A 22,500-nucleotide genomic window follows, 5' to 3' on the forward strand; every position below is an offset into this window, starting at 1 on the left:
TTGTGTGGGTGAATACAATTGTACTTCCAGCGCGTGTGTGTGTGTGTGCAGCGATGGAGAGATAAATAAGAGACGCACACACATACATGCGATCCTGCGGACTGGATTTCCATGCTGTCGTGCACAATGGAAATGCGTGCATTGCCGCCCGTTGCTCCTGCTGCTGGTGCTATTCATGGAGCATGGTGGTGCTGCTACTGCTGGTTGCGTTCTCGAGTGGAGTCTATGTTTTATTTTTATTTAGAATCCGAATCTGAATCCGAATGTGACTAGGCCTTCGTCGGTGATACCGCCTGCCTGCCTGCCTATCACGCATGATAATATGAGCTATGGGAGTTTGGAAGAAGATGAAGGGGATGGGGATGGGCGATATCAAGGGTGACAACCAGGAGCAGCAGCAGTAGATTCGGCCACAAACACATAGCTTCCCACCCGCTAGTTTTCTCCAAAAAAATGTGGATAAAACAGCACGAAATGTGTCGCATGAAGTGTGTGGTGAGGAAGCGTGCAACAAGCGAAGCGCAGTGCAATGCAAAGTAAAAGAAAAATCCACCGCCCACCACTACTCCGGGTTGGATCGCCGGGTGGTGGAAAAGGGAGAATTGGGAGAAATGATGCAAAAATGCAGGTGAAAATACTTTCCAGTGAAAATGTGTGGTGATGGGGGAGCAGTGGAACAATCAAGGTGGTTTGTGGGGGGAAGTAATGTAGAGTAAATAGCGAAATATCCAGCTATGTGCTCTTTAAAAATGCCAAAAAAAACCCCTGGCAAAATATGCTCCCGTACCGCAACAATGTTGCGTTTGATCTGAGATTATGAAATTGAAGAAACGATTCTGGCGGAATTTCAAGTAAAAATGTCATGAAAATGAATTGGAAAACTCACTAGAAAACTCGTTAAACTGATCAATTTCACTTCAGGAAAATGAAGAAAACGATAAACTGTGCAAACGGAGCAAAAGCATTGGAACGAAACCATCGGTAAACATGGTTAACGAATCGATCCAAAGCAGATGGAAACAAAAGCATCCCAACACAGTCGGAAATCAGCGCAACCAACAGAAGCAACGATTCATCTGCTGAAGCGTGTACGATTGTTATCTAGTCGTCCTTGACGCCTGCTGTCGTTCACGAGAAACAACAAACCCCTTCCGTGCCTCGGTCTGTCGGCGGCCTCTGTTGCTAAGGAAGACTTGGAAGGGCAGGCGAACATTTTCCACAGACGCGGGTAACTTTGATGTTCCGGATGTTCTTTTGATGCTGATGCTGCTGCTGCTGTGGGCTTTGGCTTTTCTTTTGTGCTGCTGACATTGTAGAGGGATAGCTCACACAGGACTCTTGCTGCAGATCGACCCAGCTGGGCAAGATAAAAAGTTTTCCACAATGAAATCCGGGTCCGGGTGGACGACGACGACGACAACGACCAACCCACTACCGGACAGCATCATCATCATCATCACCGTCATACGGCTAGGGTGGTGTTTCATAAAAATTGATTTTTTGCGCTCGTCGGTGTTCTAGAGATTAAGCAGATTAGTAGTGAGATTAGTGGATCGTTTGTCGTTTTTTGGGATTTCCTTCGCTCTCACTCTCTCTGTTCTCTTGTACCTTTAAATCTGCATACTTTGCCATCTGCCAAGGGTTGATTTTCTCTCAGGATGAATCCTTATCATACAACGTACCTGTCTTTTTGATCATGCGGTAGTACGTGCGATGCGGTGTGTGAATGTGGCTTTTAAACACTGACCACAAACCGACACGGCGCAGCACAAAGTTCTATTTGAAAGGGGGTTCTTCTCGGTATCAATCTCGCCTGAAGCACTTTGGACTTTAATCTGAGTGCCTTTTTGTGTGGAATGCTTGGAATGCCTAATTGATAACGAATATTGATTTCAACTTGTGCGGAGATTCGAAACCATAGCTGAGAGTTGGTTGAGGGAACAGTTGATCATGAATGATGCATCCATCCATAATCATGTGTATGAACACACTACGGCTTTTACATGATTCACATACTGGTCGTAAATTTCAACCAGTTCAATTATTCCCATTTAATTTTATGAATTTTCAATTATACTGAGAATTATTCTCAACCTCTGGTTGGGATATTCAAATTAGCCAATCTATTTTCTTGCTTTTCTATTTTGTTGCATTATTTTTCAGTTTTTTATTGTGCCACTCATTTATTCATAGTTATATGTTTATTTTTTTATTATTTTTAAATGACTTATTCTTGATTTTTTCCAATCAGGAACCTCGCTTTTGTTCTTCTTTTCTTATTTGTTTCTCCGTTTCGTCATTTTGTTGTTTCTATTTTTGTCTACATTATTTCGTCAATCAGTTTGACAGGTTCAGGACGAAGAAGAACAGTCACAGATTTTCTTTTGAGGATCCAACGGTGTCTTGTCGGAGCTTTATTACCGAACCACAACGAGCGAGCGAGCATGATGAACCTAGTCGACCGCCGCGGCGGCTGAACGTTTCTCTTTTCCCATTTTGCCTCGCTGCTGCCACCAACCACCACCACCACCACTCGTTGGCGTGTTCCCATTTGCCCGCGACTCACACACGATGGGGGACCTGGGCTCGAATCTTGGCTGCTTTTGATCTCTTTTTTGCCCTTTTTCTTCCGACCGCCATCGTTAGCCGGCTACGGTTGTGTTGGTGGGGGTTTTACGCGCTTATATATTCATGCTCGGCTTCTTCTCTCGGGTGTGATGCGACACCCTCGCCAGCGCCGTCCAGCGCCGCGCGAAAGATGCGTTTGCACCGGGCCAACACACACGAACTCAGGCCGCATCTGTCGCGCTGTTCCGCGCTTGTCACGCTGGTGTGCGTACACCACCACCACGATTCGAGCTATTCCGTCGAAGGTGCGTAAAGCGAAAGAGACGTGCGGACGTGTGTGTGTTTGTGTGGGAAATGCGTGGAAATTTTTCGTCTCTCCGCGCGGGCCCCTCTTTTCTCCGCTGTACACCTGGCTTGCTTATCGGCGCCCCTCGCTCCTCGACCTCCCGTTGATGATGCTCGGCGATATTTGGGGGAAAATGGTTACACAGTTCCGAATCCGGAAAAGGTGCTTTTCTGTCCAAGTTTTTCGGCTTTCGATCGCCGCTTTACCGGGGGATTTTAGGCTCATCCCTCGTGGTGTTCGCTCGCCCGCTTCGGCCTTATGTGGTGTGCGGCGGCCACTCTGTATATACCTTGAATTCAATGCTCTGCTCTCCATAGAGACACACGCAAACGATGCTGATGCTGATGCTGCCCGGACTGATACATAATGGGGTGGAGCGGGGCTCTCCTCTCGTTCGTTCGTTAGCTCGCTTCCCATCCTCCTCAGCTTCATCATCTGTCAACCTGTATGCATCGTTCGCCAATCTCGTGGGGCCGTGCGTCAGTAGGGGTTGAGTGTATTGGTTGGAAGAGCGGCGATCTCTCGTTATGTGCTCGGCATAGCCAAACGGAAGAAGAAGTTGAAGAGCGAAATGATGCGTTTGCTGCTTGGGTACAGCAGTGTCTGCCTTTTGGGCCCCTCGCAGAGAACGGTCGAAATGAGAACGGCGTTTTATGGGTTCTAGATGTGTGCTTTGGATGTGGTGGTGTTGTAGCGCTGCTGCGATTGAGCGAAGCGCTTGTTGACGCTTTCCTCCGGCACACACACACTACGGGACGAACGTAGTTGGCACTGAAAAGGGTGAGATGCTGTGTGAAAGATGAAATGACCTAACTCACCACGATGATTCCAGGTCTCATGCTCCGTGAAACTTATTTCACATTTTCGGCTGGCCACCTTCGGGAAGACGGCGGTGTAACGGGCGTATCAATTGAAGCTGTTTTGATCTGCTGCTGCTTCTGATGGTGGTGCGAGGGCTGGCCGGCCTTTTTTTTTGTTGCTGGACAGTGGCGACGAGGAGTGTGTCAACTCGTTCTCGCTCTCCGATCTCACGCTCACTCGCGCGTGCCCCCATTCTCTCTCGCTCTCTCACGGATTGCCACGGAGGTTGGTGTGCGTGGAAGAAACCCCTTCGAATGCGAGGATGCCCGCTATCGCCTCGACGGCGACGGCGACGGCAGCGCTTGGGAATTATTTGGTCGTCGGTCGGTCGGAGTGGTCGAATCAGCGGGACACTACTAGATACGGGAGACACAGAAGTGCGTTTGGGGACGATTCGTCGTGTGTTTCGTCGTGGTTTATCCTGGGCGCCGCGAAATTGTGCGTCAGTTTCGTTCGTTCGTTCGTTCGTTTCCTTCTTTTCGTTCGCCTTTTTGGCGTGAAATTGTGTGCGGATTGTGTGTGTTTGTCGGTCTGTCGGACTGACCATCACTCGACGTAAGTGTCACCGGTTACTGATTTTAGTGAAGCAAAAAACAACGAGGTGCATGAAACTCCATATCAAGTGTTTGTCATATCGATCGATTCGCGGTCCGTCGTTCGTGCTATCAACAAAACCCTCAAAGTTGACCAATGGTTCTCGGTCGTTTGCGGCAGCTTGCCTGCTGCTAGTGTGTGATGCAAAGTTTTGATTTATCATTCCCGGTGACCACCGATGGCTAACCAACCGGATGTTGTTTGATTGCTAGAACTCACTCGCTCTTCATCACATCGGTGTGTCTGTCTGTCGTACGGCCAGCGAACACACGTATCGGAGCGACCGATTGCAATACTTTTCCCGGCAGGCGCTATGGTCGTCGCCCGGGGTAAAGGAAAGGAAGACAAAACCGCGCGACCGCGGATGACACGCATACAAACGCTTCTTCGGATTTGACGCGCTGTGCTGTCTCCCTCGGACCACCGCACACACACACACGTTTCACTGTCTCGCTCTACTGGGAGGGGGAGGGAAGGGGGGGTGTTTCGCGGCTTCTTCCCTTTCACACCGTGGCTTACCTTAGTGCGTGGCTACGGACGGCGGCTACGCATACTCGCGGTGGCCGTGTGTGTCAGCGGCAATAATTATCAACAATTAGGTTAGGGCAACCAATGGCACCAACACAAAGCTTCACCATGGTAACAACGCGATCTGCCCTCCTTTTCTGCCCCTTTTTTGGGCTGGAATCTTCGTGAAGTAAAAGAAAAGTGAGAGAGAGAGAGAGGAGAGTGAACAATTGTGTGCGTGCGTGGTTGCGGTCCTCTAGGGGAGTTTGTCGCGCCCGCTATTGCGTGTGTGTTGGTACGAGCCAGCCCCTGATTTGAGCGATAATCGCGCTAGAAAGAGAGCCCACGAAGCAGAGAGAAAGAGAGGGAGAAAGAGTGAGCGAGCAGGGAAGAGGGGTTTCTTTTCCTTTTTTTTTGGTTGTTTTGTTGCTTTTCCCTTTTTCTGTGTGTTTCACTTTTCGATGACGTTTGCCATCGCGCGTGCTTGTCAGGAAGAGATGTGGGGGGCAGAGAGGGAAGGATAGGAAGGGTAGGAAAGGTATCGATATTTTTAGAGCAAAATTCCCTACTGTACAGCGGCCACAGCGGTGAGGAGGAGGGAGATGTGCCCCAAAATATGCCCCCGACGACTGATGGTGTGATGATCGAAGTCGCCATCGCCATTCCATACCAAAGACAAAAAAAAAATGAATCTCCATTCTACACGTATCCTGTTCTTCGTCCTGTCACTAACCGTGTGCTCCTGTTTTCGTTCTACTTTCCAGATCACGCACCGGACCGTAAGGGGTCCGCCCGCCAAATCGTTCGCGGCATGAGGAGGACACGGTAATTGCTCGTCCGAGTCCGATCCGTCATCTACGCGGCAGTTCCGCCTCGGTGTCTCGGTCTCCTCCTCCTTCTCCGTGTGGGGCTCCGTGTAGGCAGCAGGTGCATAGCTGCGACGCTTATCGTAGCGACCAAGAAGAAGCGGTGGGGGCTCGCTCGCGGTTTGATCGCCCGAGTGCGTTCCGTACGAGGCCAGAAGGCGGCCGGTACTTCTGTTCTGTGCCTCTCGGTGTGTGTGTGTGTGTGTGCGTGTGTGTGCCGCTCTCTGTGTGTTTGTCCGCGAATGTGTGCCACGAGTGCACATCTGTCTGTCTCGCAGTGTTCGCGCCCATCGTGAGGATCATCCATATAAAAAACAAACGAGGATAGCCATCGAAGCAGTGTCACCACCTGGAACAACAGGGATCGCGGCAGTAGTAGATCCTTCATCAGCGCCGCCATTGAGCCCACCAACCACGGGTCATTAGTGTGTGCGTGCGCGTGTATCGGTGTCGGCCGGTCGGTCGGTCGCTTTTGTTTTTGTGTGCGTGCGTGTGTATGTGTGGTGTGGAGCAGCAGCTGATTGCGCTTGGCGCATCGCGAGTGGATCGCCTACATGGTGTGCCGCCAACATCGCAGCAGCAAGCGATCTGCGATTTTGGTGCTGGTGTGAACCGCCGCCGCCTACTACCGTAGTGTAGCAACCGCGTTGCCGTGCGCCGTGTCCGTGTGTGTGTCTGTTTTGTGTGGAAGGTGGAGCCGGAACTAGTAGTACTCGGCGCTGTAGGGTGAAGGTGGTATCCTTATTACCGGTGGTGGTAACCAGAGACCCAGGGAATCACTGGGCGATCGCGAAACGCTGCAAAACCGACCGCTGCTCGGGGAATTAACAATAAAAATCCAAGCGAAATGTACGCGAAAGGAAAGGGGACGGCGGTGCCGTCAGATGCACAGGCTAGGGAAAAGTAAGTATTCGCCTTTTGATCACTTAAAAAAAAAAACATTAGGACATGTTGAATACCGCGTGGTTATTCAGCACAAAATCAGCATCCACATGAAGAAGGAGCCGGTTCGATCGGTTAGACGGGCTACGTCAGAGGCTGCGCGATCGCTACTTATCAGCTCCACCAGGGGGGACGTTTTCTGGTGAAGTGGAGTCCCCGTCTCTTCGAATCACGCCAACCTTGAACGTCTGGCCAATCTTTTCTCTTTTCTTTGTTCCTTTCACTGGAATATAGTGCTTTTATTTCTCCTTTTTCATCGTCGTCGTCGTCGTCCTCCTTCTCCTTGACTGGAACTCGACGTCTCGACGTATCCCCGATTGTTTTTTTGCGATCGTTTTGTCGCCCCGAATCATACACGCGTGATCGCGCACAGCACACGATGAGCGATTGACTCACGTTGTGTGTGGCATCATAAGCAAACATGATCGACAAGCTAGCTGCACCGCCAAGCATGAAGCGTCAGCGATAAGCAAGACGTTGGCGATCAGCACAAATTGGAGTCGCGTGAAATTGGAATGCGATGATGAGACGGAGATGCTGAAGGATTCCGGTTCGAATAATTAGATTAATTTACGTTTGACGTAGTGTGGGTTCATCTCAATCACGTTTAACACTCGTAATCATAACTTCTCGTCTCTAGGAAGACTTTACTTTAAATGGGGATATCGAATACGAAGGACACCATTAACTTCGAAGTTCAACTTTTATGATCATTCGAGTATAGGGTCCAAAAAGCGGAGGAAGTCATCAATTCTTTCTGTTTACTTATCTGGAATGGGATTCATTTTATAGTATGGGAATCCAAAAGTCCACAATTGTTTGAACTAATGTTGATACTGTTGAGATGATATGTGTCTCATGCGTTGTCCAGGCGACAGTTAAATCGTCAGCTACGGAGACAAATATCCTTAGTTAATAAGAGTGGATAAGACCGCTTCGTCCTTTTTGGACAGGACCTCAAAAGCGGACCTACTTTCTTATCACTTATTAGCATGTTTTCAAATAGCCTACTGATTGTCGATCAATTCACAAATGGCTCAAAAATATCTCCAATTTGGATCTTAATATAGGCTCCTTGTTCGCAATTCGCGTTTCTAACATCAAGTTACAATACGATAATAATGTGCTACAAAAAAAAATAAAATAAAAAAAGATCATGCTAATGATCGATCGATCAAATCAATTCTAGAGAGTACCATGTATTGCTTCCAATGAGCTCAAACTAATCCTAGATTGATACTTAAGCTCCTTGGGTCATTGATCCATAGATCATGTAAGCTGCTGTATGTCAAATAATGAGCTTTATGATGATGCAATTGTTAAGTTGGAAATGTAATCTGTGTTCCTTTTTTTTCGCAACAAAAGTTTAACAAAAACGTCTTGCTCTGGTGGCCACCTGAGTGTGGATCGATTGGAGGAGAACCCCTTTGGGTGAATTTGGTTTTTGGACAGCATCCAGAATTGGCCTCCACACAGCCGCCCTAGTATCGCCAAAAAGGGCGGAGAGAGAGAGAGAGAGAGAGAGAGAGAGAGAGAGAGAGAGAGAGAGAGAGAGAGAGAGAGAGAAATATCGAGATCCATATTGATACCTCGGTCCAAAAATGCATATGAAGACGGGGAACGGTCGTCGTCCTTCCTAGCCAGTAACACGGTGGCATCGGCGATTTCGTGGAAATTCACATCCCAACCACCACCACCTGCTCGATCGCCACCCAGTGCACTACCACACCAGCGTCGTGGTGGGGTCCTAAAAATATCTTTCGATTTGACTATTTGTTCCTTCCACCGTTGGCAAGAGCCGTTCGCTCGTTCGCTCGTTCGTTCGCTCGCTGAAAACTGATGACGTAGTATCCCAACAACGATACCGGCGCTTCGGAAGGAGGCATTTCTGTATATCAAATGCCCCACTGCCGCCGGCCAGGTTCAATATGGCGTGTACGACGTACCGTGGGTTGGTCTGTGGTCGAGCGTTAGTCGCGGGTTTATGATGTCCAAAGGAATGCCTTCGCCATCGTCGCGGTCGTCGTTGTCGCTGATGGTGGTGGTGGTAGTGGGGTTGCCACGGTTGTGTTGAGGCCACGCCAAGCCGCGGGTTGTGTAACGTTCCGTTCCAATATATCTGGGTATGTTGCAATTGTTGGCATCGGGGAAAAGTTAGCAACAACAACAACCAGCGACCGACCGACGACCACCACATAGGGTAGGGACGTGCAGTAGTATGTGGCGCTTTAGTGTGTCCGTACCCAGCCGGTTCCCACCCCCCGCCACCCCACTCCCGAGGTGTGTGTTTGCGTGCCGCGATGACCTATCCCCGGGTTGCGGTAGTGTTTGTGGCTTATCCGCCACAAGCCCCGACTCGGGAGGACACGCTGGGTTGGTTGGTTGGTTAGTGGTAGGTTGCGGTTGCTGCTTCCTGGCGCGCGCGCATGATACTCTACCAACCGGCAGCAGCAGCAGCAGCAGTGGGTCTTAGAGAAAGGCGTTTGTTTACATCGCGTTCACTTGACGATGGCGAACCTCTGCTGCTGCCGTTGCTACTACTTGAGGAGGCAGCACAACAGTATCTCTTTGCTCTGCTGCGTGTCCTCTCTTGGCGCAACCTCACAGCCTTTTGCGTGTGCTGATGATCACCCCTCCGAAATGATGAAGCGGCTAATGCTTTGGACCTAGCACTATAGTAGCAAGAGTACACGCGTGCCACACGCCACAACGTGCGTGTGTGTGTCTCGGTATGTATATCGGCCAAAAAGGTCGATCGATAAACAAACTTCCATCGAAACCACCATCACCACCACCGTCGTCTTCATCATCATCATCATCATCATCATCATCGGCACCACAACACCGCGTGTGTGTTACGCGGAATAGCGAGAATGCAAACGACTTGAAGAAGGCTGGTGGTGACCTAAAACCCTTAGGAAAGCTTCAAAAAAAAAAACCTCAACCAGTAAACCGATGTTACCGCGAAACCACGTGCACCTCGTCGGCAGCACTGCAGGGGAGGGGGGAGAGGGGGTGTAGATCATCGCGTGTGTTGCGGTCATCATGCGACTATCCGCGAGGACACACCAACTAGCCACCCTGCTCCCTGCTCCCTGCTCTAATAGTGGTTGTCGTGATATGGGGGGCCTCTCTATTTGGATCGATCGTCGTCGCGTATGTTTGGTTACGTCGCGAGCGAAAATGATGGGAGTAGAGAGGTGCTGCTGCTCCAGGAGGTCCACTTTCCATTGCCAGAGAGATAGATGGATAGGTGTGCTCTAGCGGGGGAAGGGGCGCCCTTCCCCTTGGACCATTTGTGCCAAAACGCTCATGATAGTAGATAGTATCGAGAGTAGAAGGTGGCTGGCTGGCTGGATGGCCTGACAGACTGCTGACCTCTGTGGCTGGTGGTGAGTTACTCGCTCGCACGCGCAGCCCCTCAGCGTGTGTGTGTGTGTGTGTGTGTTTGTGGCTCCTAGAAAGATACATAAATTATGTTGTAACTATCTCATCTCACTCACGCCCGTCGTGAGCTCTATATGCTGCCTTTTGGAGCATACTTTATCGAAAGGAGGAGGGGGTACGAGGATAGGATATGGTTCTTATGTACCATGAAAAGCTCCCAATGGAAGGCTTTTCGTCCTTTCCATCCTGTCAGTGTGTCTGTGGCTCTCTTTTTCTCTTTTGCTCTCGCTCTCTCTCTCTCTCTCTCTCTTTCACCCTCTCTCTCTGGTGGTGGCCGGATGTATATACAAGAACGATTGTGTATGTACATCCGCTTATCCTGCCTTCCACCCCACTTTAAGTACTCTCCAGAGCTCAAAAGAGCGAGAGAGAAAGTATGAGAGGGAACTTTATATACATAACCTGGAAAACGAGAGAGCAACGAATCCTCCATTGACGACGACGACGACGATGTCGAGGACGATGGTGTGCTGTGGAGGCAAGGATGGCAAGGAAAACAGTCTGGAAAACCTCCTCCAACCCATTCCATCTCTCCTTTGGCCGAAAGCGCACAATTGCTCCAACAAATGTGGGGGGAAAAAAGAGGCAGGTTGAGGTGGCACCGTGCCACCGCAGGTTAGAAAAACTATCGACGTGGTCGTCGTCGTCGTCGCCGTCGTCGTTGTCCTTCTCACAGAACCATGCTGCTGCTCCTCCTGCGCTGAGGTCCTTCGGCAGTACTAGAACGAACAGTAGCAGCAGCAGCAGCAGGAGAGTGGAGGGCCATGTCCGATATGTATTCACCCCGGGCCAGCGCCAGGGCCAGCGCCAGGACATGCTATCTGGCTTCCAGTTTTTTTTGTTTTTTTTTTATTATTTTTTTTATTTCTTACTTCTTTTCACGATATAATGCTGGAAAGAGAGAGAGAGCGAGCGAGCGAGTGAGAGAGATTTAAAAAAAAAACGAGATCCTCGTTCCAAACCACCTTTCCTCACCTCGCTCGTGCTCGTTTGATGATGATTCTTGTTCGTCGTCCGTTCGCGTTCTGGTGGGTGGTGGTGGTGGTGGTAAATAGCAGACTCATTCCTCGACCCCCCCCCCCCCCAACACCCACACTCTCCCTTAACGAGAGTCGTCCCACACAACGGGGTGAATTTGAGCTTTAATTCCGAGAACTTTACCCTCTACACGCTGTAAACCAACCTCTGCCTCTGCCTCCGGTCTCTCGGTTCACGGTTCGATATTAAAGTCCGCGCACATCAAAGAATATGATCGTTTCTCGAGGACTAGTTTATGGTGTTGTTGCCTGCTATTACCGGCTTACAACATCATCGTTTGGTCGAACGAGCAACGCGTTGTTCTCATTTTTAAGATGTGTTTGTGCTCATGCTTTAATGTACCTGTTTTTTTTGAAACATTGTTTTTTTCCTATTAAAGAGACGTGTCCACCACAATGATTAAGCAAACTTTGCAGAATTAAAACAGGGGACTTAATGATGGCGGAAGGCTCAAGGACACACGACGCGAGAGCGGTGGAGCCGCCTGGTCGGTCACTCGCGATCACGACGACGATTTTATGGCGCAATCGCGCATTCCCGCCTCTCTAGCTGCAGGTGACGACGGGGTGGTCGACGGTATATATTGTTATCAGAGCGGGAGGGAGGCCTTCGAGAGTTTCGCATCAGCCACGGTTCGAGCCCCAGTTAGTTGATAAAGACTCGCCTTCCTCCCTCCCCCCATCCCGGATCTTTCTCGATGTGCGTTTGTGGCGCTTGCGGCGATGGCGACGACGACGACTGCTATTGACTGCCTTATCTCTCTGTGTTGTGCGCGCGCGCGCGAGCACTAGCGACCCTCATGGCTCATGAAATGTCTCCAAAACAACTTCGTATCTTCTAGAAGCGGTCAGCCATCCAGCCTGCGCCTCGATTGACGATGGGCTTTTCTCGGAATCTCGTCCCGTGCGTTCGCGGGCGCGCGCGTGATCGAGTTCCTTGTAGTGACTGTTTCATGCTCAGTGTATGACGTAGACATCTGACGATGGCCGGTGGTAGTTAATATCTAGCGGGAGCGCAGTGCACACACCATACTCTACACCCTGTTGGGTGCTTCCTTGGAAATGGGAAGAGGGGTCACGGCGTTATCACCAACGACACACACCAAGGTGCAGAGTAAGCGATAAGCAATAGGCGCGCGACGACCACACACGGGTTCCGGGGACTTTCCCTCGAACCGCGACCAGGGGTTGACGATGACGATGGATTCGAAAGGTCTAAAACGCGCGAACATTAGGTACTAGCGTGTGGAACATTGTTGCAGCTTAGAAAAAACAGGGAGGGACCGCTGAATGCAACCTCATCTGGATAGAGAGCGGCCGTGATTTGCAATAACGCGTCGTCGTCGTCGTCGTCGTCCGGTGGCGTTTATGGCTCAGGTGGATGATGTTCCAACAGCAGGCCACGGTGTGTTGCTAGAGTGACGAAGCTGTTGTTGCAGCAAAATTGTTTCTTTCCGATCGTACGGATTGCACACCAGTACGGGGAGCGGAAGTCATGGGGATTGGGAGCTGTTGGAAAATTAGTTTTTGTTGCATCGAGATGCACAGTTTATTTTTGAGCATGTTTAACAAGCTAATTAAGCGAACAGTTGAACAGTATCATTCTTGATGATTTTTACGAACCGATGCGCTTTCATTTTTTTTTTTTCATAAATGTACGACTCTTCAAGCAGTATGAATGTACTGCTTTTTACAACTTTTCAAGACCATCAGGAGGATTTTTTTGTTTTTTTTTAAACCAATAAACTCTTAGCGCTAATTACTAGAAGGCATGTTTGCAAAAATGCATAAAAAAGGCATCGTTGCATCGTGCTCTATCATTTAAGATAATAAAAATCGATGTTATTTTGTTAGATTATTGATTTCTCCAGGTACAGGTGTAAGGTTTTGTTTTTGAATTATTAAATTTTCAATTATTGGTCAGCATTTTTAAACTAAACAATAAACGTTTTTTATGGGTTTTAATTTGCAGGATGCGTGAAGCAAGTTTTACGTAATTAATTAAAAATCCCCGTCAGGAGAATCTCGCAAATGAAGTACAAATTAAGTGATCCAAAGGCTAGGTCTCGTACTTTTAATGGCATGATGGAAATCAAATTTGAAATAGGTGTTAGTTTTGGGTAGATCGATATTATCCTCCGATTGATGCATATTGTTTTTAGAAAAAAATGATTAAATAATGCTTCGTTTGAAAAATGAAAATGAGAAAAAAACATGTTAGTCTAGTTAGACCCAGAGAGAAAGAGACACCGTGATCATGTTCGACAGGAATCGATCTTCGCGCTGCAAACCAACAGCCGCTTTAGCTTCACAACTAACGGAGACGAACCATTCCTGGAATCGCAGACGACTATCGATTCATTTGCACAATTGGTTCGGAAAAGGGTGGCGTTTTGAGGGCTCGCAAACCGCAAAATTGGTTCACGTCTTCTCTACCGTCGTGTGCGTTTTGTCAACCTCCTCGAGGACTCGACCTCGATAAATGCCTTTTTTCCGCGAATCACGGACGAGCCTGTGGCCATGTGGATGTTGTGTGTGGGTATGTTGTGTGTACACAGGTGAGAATCCACCACCACCACCACTATCACCACCATCTCTCACCTTGAGGCGGCCAATTTGAAATTGTGGCGCGAAAAATAAAAATCGCCAAACACAACAACACCCTGGCCTCTCCTGAAGGAGGGATATGGGAACGAAGAGGAAGAAGAACTGGCACTGACTTAGAAGCCAGGAGGTGGTGCCAGCCAGCCAGCCAGCGATCGACGAACGATCGTACGGCGCGCAACGGCGGCGGCGTTTTGTGTGCAAAAATAAACCAAAAAATCTCGATCGTACGTACGTACGTACGTGCCTGTGTGTGTGCGTATGTGTCTCTCTCTCCCTCTCGGTGTTGTATGTATGCACGAGTGGGGCAGTTTTTTTTAAGCCAAAAGTACAGAATAATACGAACGACCGAACTAAAAAATGTAAAAAAGTGAAATATAAAAAAAAACCTTACAAAACCCCGCCAATATGATGAAGCAACACAGAGGGAGAGAGAGAGATATTCGTCTGCAGACACACACCACACGATATATGGGGGATGATGATGGGACACGCCGCGGTGTGTGCCCCCGGTGTGAAGGGTAGGGGAGGTGGAGGGGGGCCTGGTTCGCCAAAAACCTGTTTTCTCTTCGTGTTGGCGCGCGCGATCGCCACCGGCCACCAGCACCACCAGCACCACCGCTATCGGTTCCTCCTGTTGCCGTTTCGTCCAATTTTTTTTCCTCTTCTTCTTTCTCTACGTATCGGCCGTGGCTTCGTCTTGCCGTGTGCGTGTGTGTTTTACTCTTCTTTCGGTGGTGTGGCCACTGTTGCTGCTGCTGCTGCTGCCGCCGTCTTCTTCACCACCGTGTGTGCAGCAGTCCGCCAGCCAGCAAGCCAGCCAGCTACAGCTCCGGAGGCGAAGGAGATTGGATTTACGGGTTTTCTTCGTCTTCGACACTGGCGCGAGCGATGATGATGATGATGATGATGGCGATGGTGCGCTCGCGATCGTTTCTTCTGTTGCTGCTGCGGCTGCTGCTGCTGCTCGATCTCTCGTCATTTTCATTGCGATCGCCATGAAGCACTGCCATCCACCACCACAACAACAACACCACACACCTTGACGAGAGAGGTGCTGTTGCTGCTGCTGTTAAAATCGAGAGAAAAGGATGGCCGGGTGGTGGAAAGGGTTGTGGGGCCGTTCTTGGGGGGGCATCATAAGACGGAGCGCGGACAAGCGAGTATTACGCGCGCTTAAGACAATCGTGGCGTCGCCGATGCTGCTGCTGCTGCAGCATCAAACTGCGATGTCCGCAAAGTCGATCACTTGGAAGCGCCATGATGATGATGATGATCCTATGTTAAAAATGGTCCTCGACTTTTGATGGAATGGTTTCAAATTTCAAACAAATTTAACATCGAAGATCGTTCTTTCCATGATTCTTAATCGGTCTCGCGTCTCGCGGAATGATCGACATGATCATGATGATCATTGGTGAAGGTTGGTTGATTTTCAATCAACCTCTATCCGGGACAAAACGTCGTCCGGTACTCCGATTGAAGAGACATTTAGCGTCTTTCTCGCTGATGGACACACGGCAGTGACGGTGGGGTTCAATTGTGGTCGCGTACTTCTTCCATGGCTTTCTTCCTTCCTTCCTTCCGTCACTTGTTGTCTGCCTTTCTCGTCGCATGCTGAGATGACGACGACACCGCCAACGATCAGCGAGCGAGCAAGCGAGCGACGTACAAATCGTTCGTTAAGCGTGTGCAATGCTTCTTCCTCTGTGCTTTAACGCTTCGGCATGAGCATCACCAGCAACAGCAGCAGCAGCAGCAGTCCCACGCTTGTTTATCGAAGCTTTCGAATCTTTTCCATCTCGAAACGCACGATCGTCGTCTTCGTCGTCGCCGTTGCCGGGACTGTGACATTTGGCTGTCACCTATTTGCGTCCAGTTTCCCTCGCATCGCATACACCGGATCGAGTACGACCTTCTTCCCCCTTAATCCATCATTCCGATGGCGTCCGATCATGATCACCGAATCGCCGTAGCAGCAGCAGCAGAGACAGGAAGAAGGAACGCACGATCGCTCCAGCAGCTACGCGCTCTTTAATGCGTTGTGCTGCTGGCGTTGGATTCTTCGCTGCTCTCTTTCGATCCCCCCGTGGCGTGTGGCCTTGGTGGTGTAGAGCAGCGCCCCCGTTTGGGACCAACTTCTTCCCCTGTTATTCGGCTTAATTGGGAGCGCGGTCTGGGGATCGATACTTGTCGAACGGCGGGCGCGCCCCTTCATCAGCATGATCGCGCGACGAACGTACAGGGAAACAACACCACACCACACCACACACACGGATTGTGCTGACCACGAGATAACGAAGGATAATTATGTATTGTTTTAATGCGTTGATTCTGAAACGCGCACCGCACAGTGCGATGCTCATTATGTTCATATATGCTTACTCTTGATCCTCGATCGTGTTCTCGTTTTCATTCTTTTTTCTCTTTCTTCTCTCTCTCTCTCTTTCCACAGAATTGCACTTTATGTATATGAATATTTATTACACGTAGGAGCATCGAAAGCAGCACAAACATTCTTATCGGAGGTAAGTGCGCGATGATCACTGCAGACACCACCAACAGCAGCAACGGCAATCCCCATTACCTACCACCACCAGTTGCTTGCACCTCGTTTGCGATCTGCTACCTCAAGAACACCTTTCTCAGGCCTCATTCGAATCCAACCAAATCTTTACTGTTGATCTCTCTCTCTCTGCTGTCTGACGGTGCGTCGACCGCGCGGTGCAAGCAACAGGTGGTGGCAGGTGAAGGCAATGGTCTGGCCTGGCCTGTGGCTGACTGACTACTACTTCCGTTCTCCGTAGATCCCTAATGACGGTTTTCCCTGCGCTGTGCGCTTTTTTTTCTTCTTCTTTTGGTACAGATTCGGTGGGAGAAAAATATCACACTAGGCGAACCTCCGGGCTTCCTGCATTCGTGGTGGTGTGTCTTTTGGGATCTCTACTGTGCGGCACCGGAGCGACGAGACACCTGCGAGCATTCATCCGAGGCCAAAGCATTTCATGATTACGTGAGTATCACCTTCGCGAAACAACCTACTTTTCCTCCCGTTTTGGCCGGCCCAGCCATGAGAAGGGGGGGTCCAGATGTGATCATGCTGCTCCTTTTCGTCTATTTTTTAGTTTGGAATATTGGTTGTTTCGTCGGCACGTCGAAACGTGTGTGACTATGGAATGAGATCCACCACTCCGTCCACGACCACGACAACAACAACAACAGTACCGAGTAAAACAGGGCTAACACCCATCGTAATGAGCACTAGAAAGCGCGGTATTAGGAACCTAGTTCGAAGCCCTCGTTCGTTCGTTCGTTCGTTGCTGCTGCATCGACTCCGCAGCTGGCGCAACAAGCGGTGGCGGTTGTGTGCTGGAGCGCGTTACCGTTACGCGTCGTCGTCCCATCGCGATCGTGCGCGCCCGCTCGCTGAGAAATGACTTTTCGCGTTTCAGACCCACCCTCCCTTCCCGGCCACTAGAGAGCACCCATCCTTCATTCGCTGGTTGTGTTCGGTCTGCTGCTGGCAGGCAGCCTGGCGACTGTGCGACCGATTGAAATTGAAGTTTCAAGCCGATAGTTTGCTCCTCCCTCGTTTCTCTTCGGTTCTTCTTCATTTCCTTCCACCGCTTACACTGGCAGTGCGAGTGTGCAGCTCTCCGGCCCTTCCCAGCGAGGAACAACGAACGAACGAACGGACGGACGGACGGATGGGCCTCTGGTTCCGTTATGACGCCGCTTTTACACACCTAGCTAGCTCGCTGGCTGGTTCGCTGGCTGGCTGGTTGGCCTTGCTTTGCTTGCTGTGGCCACTGGCATCCATCTTTCGTGTGCCCCACAGAAATGCGTAACATACAGTGAAAAAGAAGTGATCCGTGCGCGCTATCCACCACCTCCGCGATGCCACCGTTAGAAAGCGATGGTTAGAGGAAAAGCGACGAATGCGGCGAAAAACTGTAAATTTCACCTGGAGCTCTCGGAGAAGCGAAAAAATAAAACACCACCACCATTCGGGAAGAAAGGAAAGGAAAGGGTACACAGAGAGTGTGGCCTCTACCTCGTTTATCAGGGTGTATGTGTGTGTGAGGTGCGGCACAGCACAGCACAGCATGCCTTCTTCTGGTGGCGACCACGTTTCGCCTAGTTCCGGTCACGGATCTGTGGAGGGAAGAAGGGGAGAGGCTGCACGACGTGAAACGTGGACAAGCCATCGCACAAACCATCAATCTTTCGCGTGGCGTTCGACAGGAGGCCCTTCATCTTCATGCGCGAGATGATCAGGTGGGGAAGGAGGGAGCTAACGTTACTTCTGCTGACCCTTCTGTCACGTGTTGGTTCCTCTGGGGGGGTTGATGGTAGTAGGATGACGCGGAAGCTACGCGGCAGCATCCGCCAGCTGAAGCTGAATCCCTTTCACCAAGCGTCGCTATAGTTTGAGGTGATCATCGGTGGTGTGGCGTCTTCGCTTGTGCGCCCGAGATGTGGGTATTCCACTTGTTGATATGATGTTGTCTTATAGAGGGACTAATGCTTCAATTTTCCATTGCCGTACCGTTCCTGAATGTGCGGCCTTTCGATGGATTATCATCGCACAGTGATTTTTCTCCAGTTTTTAATAAATTTTCGTGTTTTTACCCACATTCACAAACCTCTTTGAATGTGTTTTGAGCGTATTTTTGTGTTTTTTACGACCAGCTTTGGTTCTTTTTCAATTGTTTCCGATTGTTTGCATCGCTTACCATGTGTTACTTGTACTTGTTTTAGGTTTTCCCTTTTTTTAGCTTAGTGTAATTAATCCGTTTCCATTTTCCATTGGCTGTTGCTCTCTTTAGGGTTTCGTGAGTTCAGGCTACGGAGTGAACGGAATAGCACACAATGCTGGACCGGCCCCCAGTCCACTGGGACAGTTACCACCAAACGAAGGCATGCCGGGCGGACCGATGGCACCTTCAGGCTTCTTCCCGGTAAGTGTCCATCCCGCCGCGCACCCAGAGGCGGACCAGGGATCTCAAGCAACAGTCAGCATCCGTATCATTCTCTTCATGCTTCACACACACACACACAATCACAAACATATACACCTGAACACACCACAAGCCATCCTCCATCCTGCATTGCATGCATAAATGATCTCTTCGATTGTCGGCTGCCCAGAGTGTCTTGCTTCATTGAGCTTACGTCAATCGTGATGATGCTTGTGTGCTCTGCGGTATCCTCTCGGGGTACACACACACGCACACACATGCAGCGACATACCGCTTTCGATTACATTGTGTATGTGTGTACACACACCAGCCATGTGATGTGCCACAAGATGGTTAAACACTTAATCGGTGCGGGGATGCTTCCACAGTACGCGTTTGCTATTTATGCTAATACACACCCACCACCCATAACTATTCTCCTCATCCGTGCTCATCGTTTTCCATCATTGCCCCTTCGCTCTCATCGTCAGCAAATCAGCAAATTGTAGTCATCCGTCTAATCTCGTTCTCGGCTCAGTTCGCTGCTGCATTCTTCATATGCTCTAAAACATATGAACCACAATCGCTTCGCTTATCGCTTCCCAAAAGCATCGAATGATGGGCTTAGAACAACGTATAGCGACGAATCTCGGCCCAATGTTTCTGCACGATTCCTGGCGACGCAATTCTCGCACTTACTCCTCACCTCTTATAATGCCTCTTTAAGGAGGTCCGTTTGTTAATGCAACCTGATTTGATGTGTACAAGAAGAATGGTCTCTTTCAATCCTCTTTCCAAACATACAATATAGATCATCGTAGTTTTGTGAAACTCAATGTATCGACATAAAATAACCGTTTTCTGTCAATGTTCGTTCTTCTTTCTCATCACTTCGTTTTTGCGGTTGAGCTACTCTCATGTTTATGTGTTATAGCTCCTCTACTCTATGTGCTGTATTTGATATGTTTTCTTTTTGCGTCACTCCTTATTTCCTCTCCATTTTCTTATTCGGTTTGCTATGCGCGTTTTCGTGCGTATGTGTGTGTGTGTGTGTGTGTAGTTTGAATGAAATGATTTCCTTACTGCGCGCGCTTGAGTTATTCGATTTTCTTTTTCCCCTCTCGTGAATGTGTGTCGTTATTACTGATTATGTTTTTGCAGAACTCCTCCATTAGGCCATCACAACCTTCACACCCTAGTAGTCAGCAGTCCCCACATCCTCAGCCTCCAAACTCGCATGGACAGTTGATGGGCGGTCAGGTTAGTATCATCGTGGCGAGCGCTTACGGTAGCTTGGTGGTTGCAGAACCCGCGCACACTGCAGTGGTGTGGTGTAGCATTAAGGAAGGAATAGCAGAGGAAAGGGAATACCTAGAGACACACCTCCCTGCCTGGTACCTAAGAAGGAGAAGGCATTCATTGCACCAGAAGAATGCACTCGGTGCAATTCTATCGCCTTGTTTGGATCACAAAACATGGAAACATTATCCCTTTCTCTTCATGTCGTTCAAACCAGTTGGAGTAGTTGTTGATTGATCCTTGATCCATTCATCAACCGCGGTACCCCTTATTCCCTCATCTAGGAGATCGTTGTGCTATAAGCTAATCGATCGCGTTCAAATTGATAAACGATCGACAGCATCTCATAGTAAACATTCATTAGCCGTGGCCACACGGGGCGAAAACTCTAGCGCAAACGAAAAAATTAATGCCAAAACTTTTGCGCTTCGATATGTTTACATGGCCGGGTTGAGGAAATTAAAATCGTTTTTTTGAAGAAAAGGATTGAATACACTAGCAATGATCACTCACTGTCGATGTAAACCACAAAAAGAACATATTGTGAGCCCTACCGTTTGCAAAAAGCTTTTACGCTAGGTTTTACGCTCCACGGACCAATAATCGTTTGACAGCATGTAAACGGCAAGCGTAAACGTTTTGGCATTAATTTTTTCGTTTGCGCTAGAGTTTTCGCCCCGTGTGGCCACGGCTATTCCATTTAAAATAGTTCCATTTCTTTCTGTGCGCTAGTATCCCCCATTGTTATCCTATGTTATGTTCATTCTCGGCTTTTAAACACTCAATTCTATGCTTTCGACATGCATTTCACGTGTTATTTCCTCGTTAATTATCGTTTCTTGATGTTATTGCCGTTGTGTTTGTTGAATGTCTCAATGTCTGTCGGTGGGGACGGGAGTACACAAACGCATTTGATTACTTTCCCTCGCGTTTTTAGTGATCCATGTTCTATTGTGCTGGATGATATAGGTTTAGAAATAGAATGCCGGCGCCATCCTGTTAGCGCTGTTGTAAATGTGTTTGTATGTTTTAATCGTTTTCACTTGATTCAACCCTCCTTCAACCATTACTTGTCATCATTACACTTTCAATCAACTCGAACCACCATGGTTCGCGTGTGTTTTGTCTGACTTCTATCATTATGTTTCCATGTTTTGTGTTGTATCACCCACTCTGTACTCTCATGTCTATCATATCTGTGTCTTAACACCTTCCTGGACCTTGTGTGTGTGGGTTCATTCATGTAACATGTGCTCATTATTTCTTGTTTTTCGTGATGTTTTGTGTTGACACACATTTCGCACACACAGCCCCACACTCCACCAAATACATGATTGAGGCATGATGGAGATAGTCATATTCATACGAGAACAGATGGGCGCGCGATGGCGATTGGTATCATCCGGGAAAAATCAGTGTTTGGTCTCGCGTGGTTTATGTTTATGCACACAGCATCTTGCTGCGGCTCATCTCCTCATCAAATCCACGAGAAAAGCGTGCATTTGCAGGAGATAATTGGGATACACAACCGATCGCGATTGTTGTCGCGTCGCGTGTGTTTAACGTTTAAGTCCCGTTCATCCACGTGTAAACCACATACCATGCGGTATCAGCATTATTATTGAACTGAAACACGAGAAACGCCAATAATGATCGGCAGCATGAAATCTGTTGCACCGCACGCGCCTCCCTCCCGGTGGTTACACGTCTCTGCATCTCTTTTCAAGGGTGTGGATGAGAAGTGCCAGCGATAAATCAATTTTAATTACATCATTAAAATGTGTTTAATGCATCTCTGCCTCCGGAATGATTGAGATGAGGCGAACGCGTGTATTGTCCTTGTTTTTTTTTGGGCTTAGCTTTAGTGTGCTTCATTGCCTGTTGCAATAAAAGTTGCATTTAATCGATCCGTGTACGCGCATATACGCGGATTCACGGATCATGACAGTTGATTGGTATTACTTTGGATTACTGACGATGAAATAATTACGTGGTGTGATAGCGTTGTTTATGCCATGTGCATGCCACAACACATCACTAAATTGGTGCTGCCTCCCCAAGCCGAAGAGAGGAGGTACCTGTTTAAACGCTGTCGCCGCCGATGCACCCCGTGTTCAATTGTTGGAATAAATGGCTGCGTAATGTGATAAGCCACGGAGGTAATGGCTTTTCACTAGCAGTCTATTATTGATTTTGGCTTTAAAGTTATGCCTCCGGAACATATCTCTGGGGCGGGGCGCATCCACATAGGTATGGTAATATGCCATAAACGAAGACTTATTATTTTGTATTTTCCGTCAGAAGATACGCAACACAAAAAAACTGTCAAGTCATTATCATCGTTAGTAGAACCTTGCTTCTTTTCGATCTTAAGCGATGGTCAGTTTGGAGTTTGAATTTTTCATAATTTCCTCACCCATTCCTACCCATTTTGCAGCCTTTCATGGGTGGTCCTCGATATCCTCCTG

General features: G+C 48.8%; 1 protein-coding gene across 6 annotated transcripts in view; it reads left to right on the forward strand.

Moving 5' to 3' along the window:
- The window catches only part of LOC125956108 (single-stranded DNA-binding protein 3), a 41,307-nt gene that overhangs the window by 7,570 nt on the left and 11,237 nt on the right, over positions 1 to 22,500 (forward strand). For 3 of the 6 annotated variants that reach the window (XM_049687666.1, XM_049687667.1, XM_049687668.1), the window contains exons 1-7: positions 3,388 to 4,330; positions 5,641 to 6,645; positions 16,228 to 16,300; positions 16,639 to 16,785; positions 18,602 to 18,733; positions 19,895 to 19,993; positions 22,470 to 22,500. The exon at positions 22,470 to 22,500 is cut by the window's right edge and continues 53 nt beyond it. In XM_049687666.1, coding sequence (XP_049543623.1) covers positions 6,590 to 6,645; positions 16,228 to 16,300; positions 16,639 to 16,785; positions 18,602 to 18,733; positions 19,895 to 19,993; positions 22,470 to 22,500 — 538 coding nt within the window. In that variant the 5' untranslated portion in view covers positions 3,388 to 4,330; positions 5,641 to 6,589. Of the gene's footprint in view, positions 1 to 3,387; positions 4,331 to 5,640; positions 6,646 to 16,227; positions 16,301 to 16,638; positions 16,786 to 18,601; positions 18,734 to 19,894; positions 19,994 to 22,469 lie in introns of those variants that run through there. The other 3 variants (XM_049687664.1, XM_049687665.1, XM_049687669.1) reach the window with 3 other exon arrangements.

Source organism: Anopheles darlingi, chromosome 3 (assembly GCF_943734745.1).
Source record: "Anopheles darlingi chromosome 3, idAnoDarlMG_H_01, whole genome shotgun sequence".
Classification (NCBI taxonomy): Eukaryota; Metazoa; Arthropoda; class Insecta; order Diptera; family Culicidae; genus Anopheles; species Anopheles darlingi.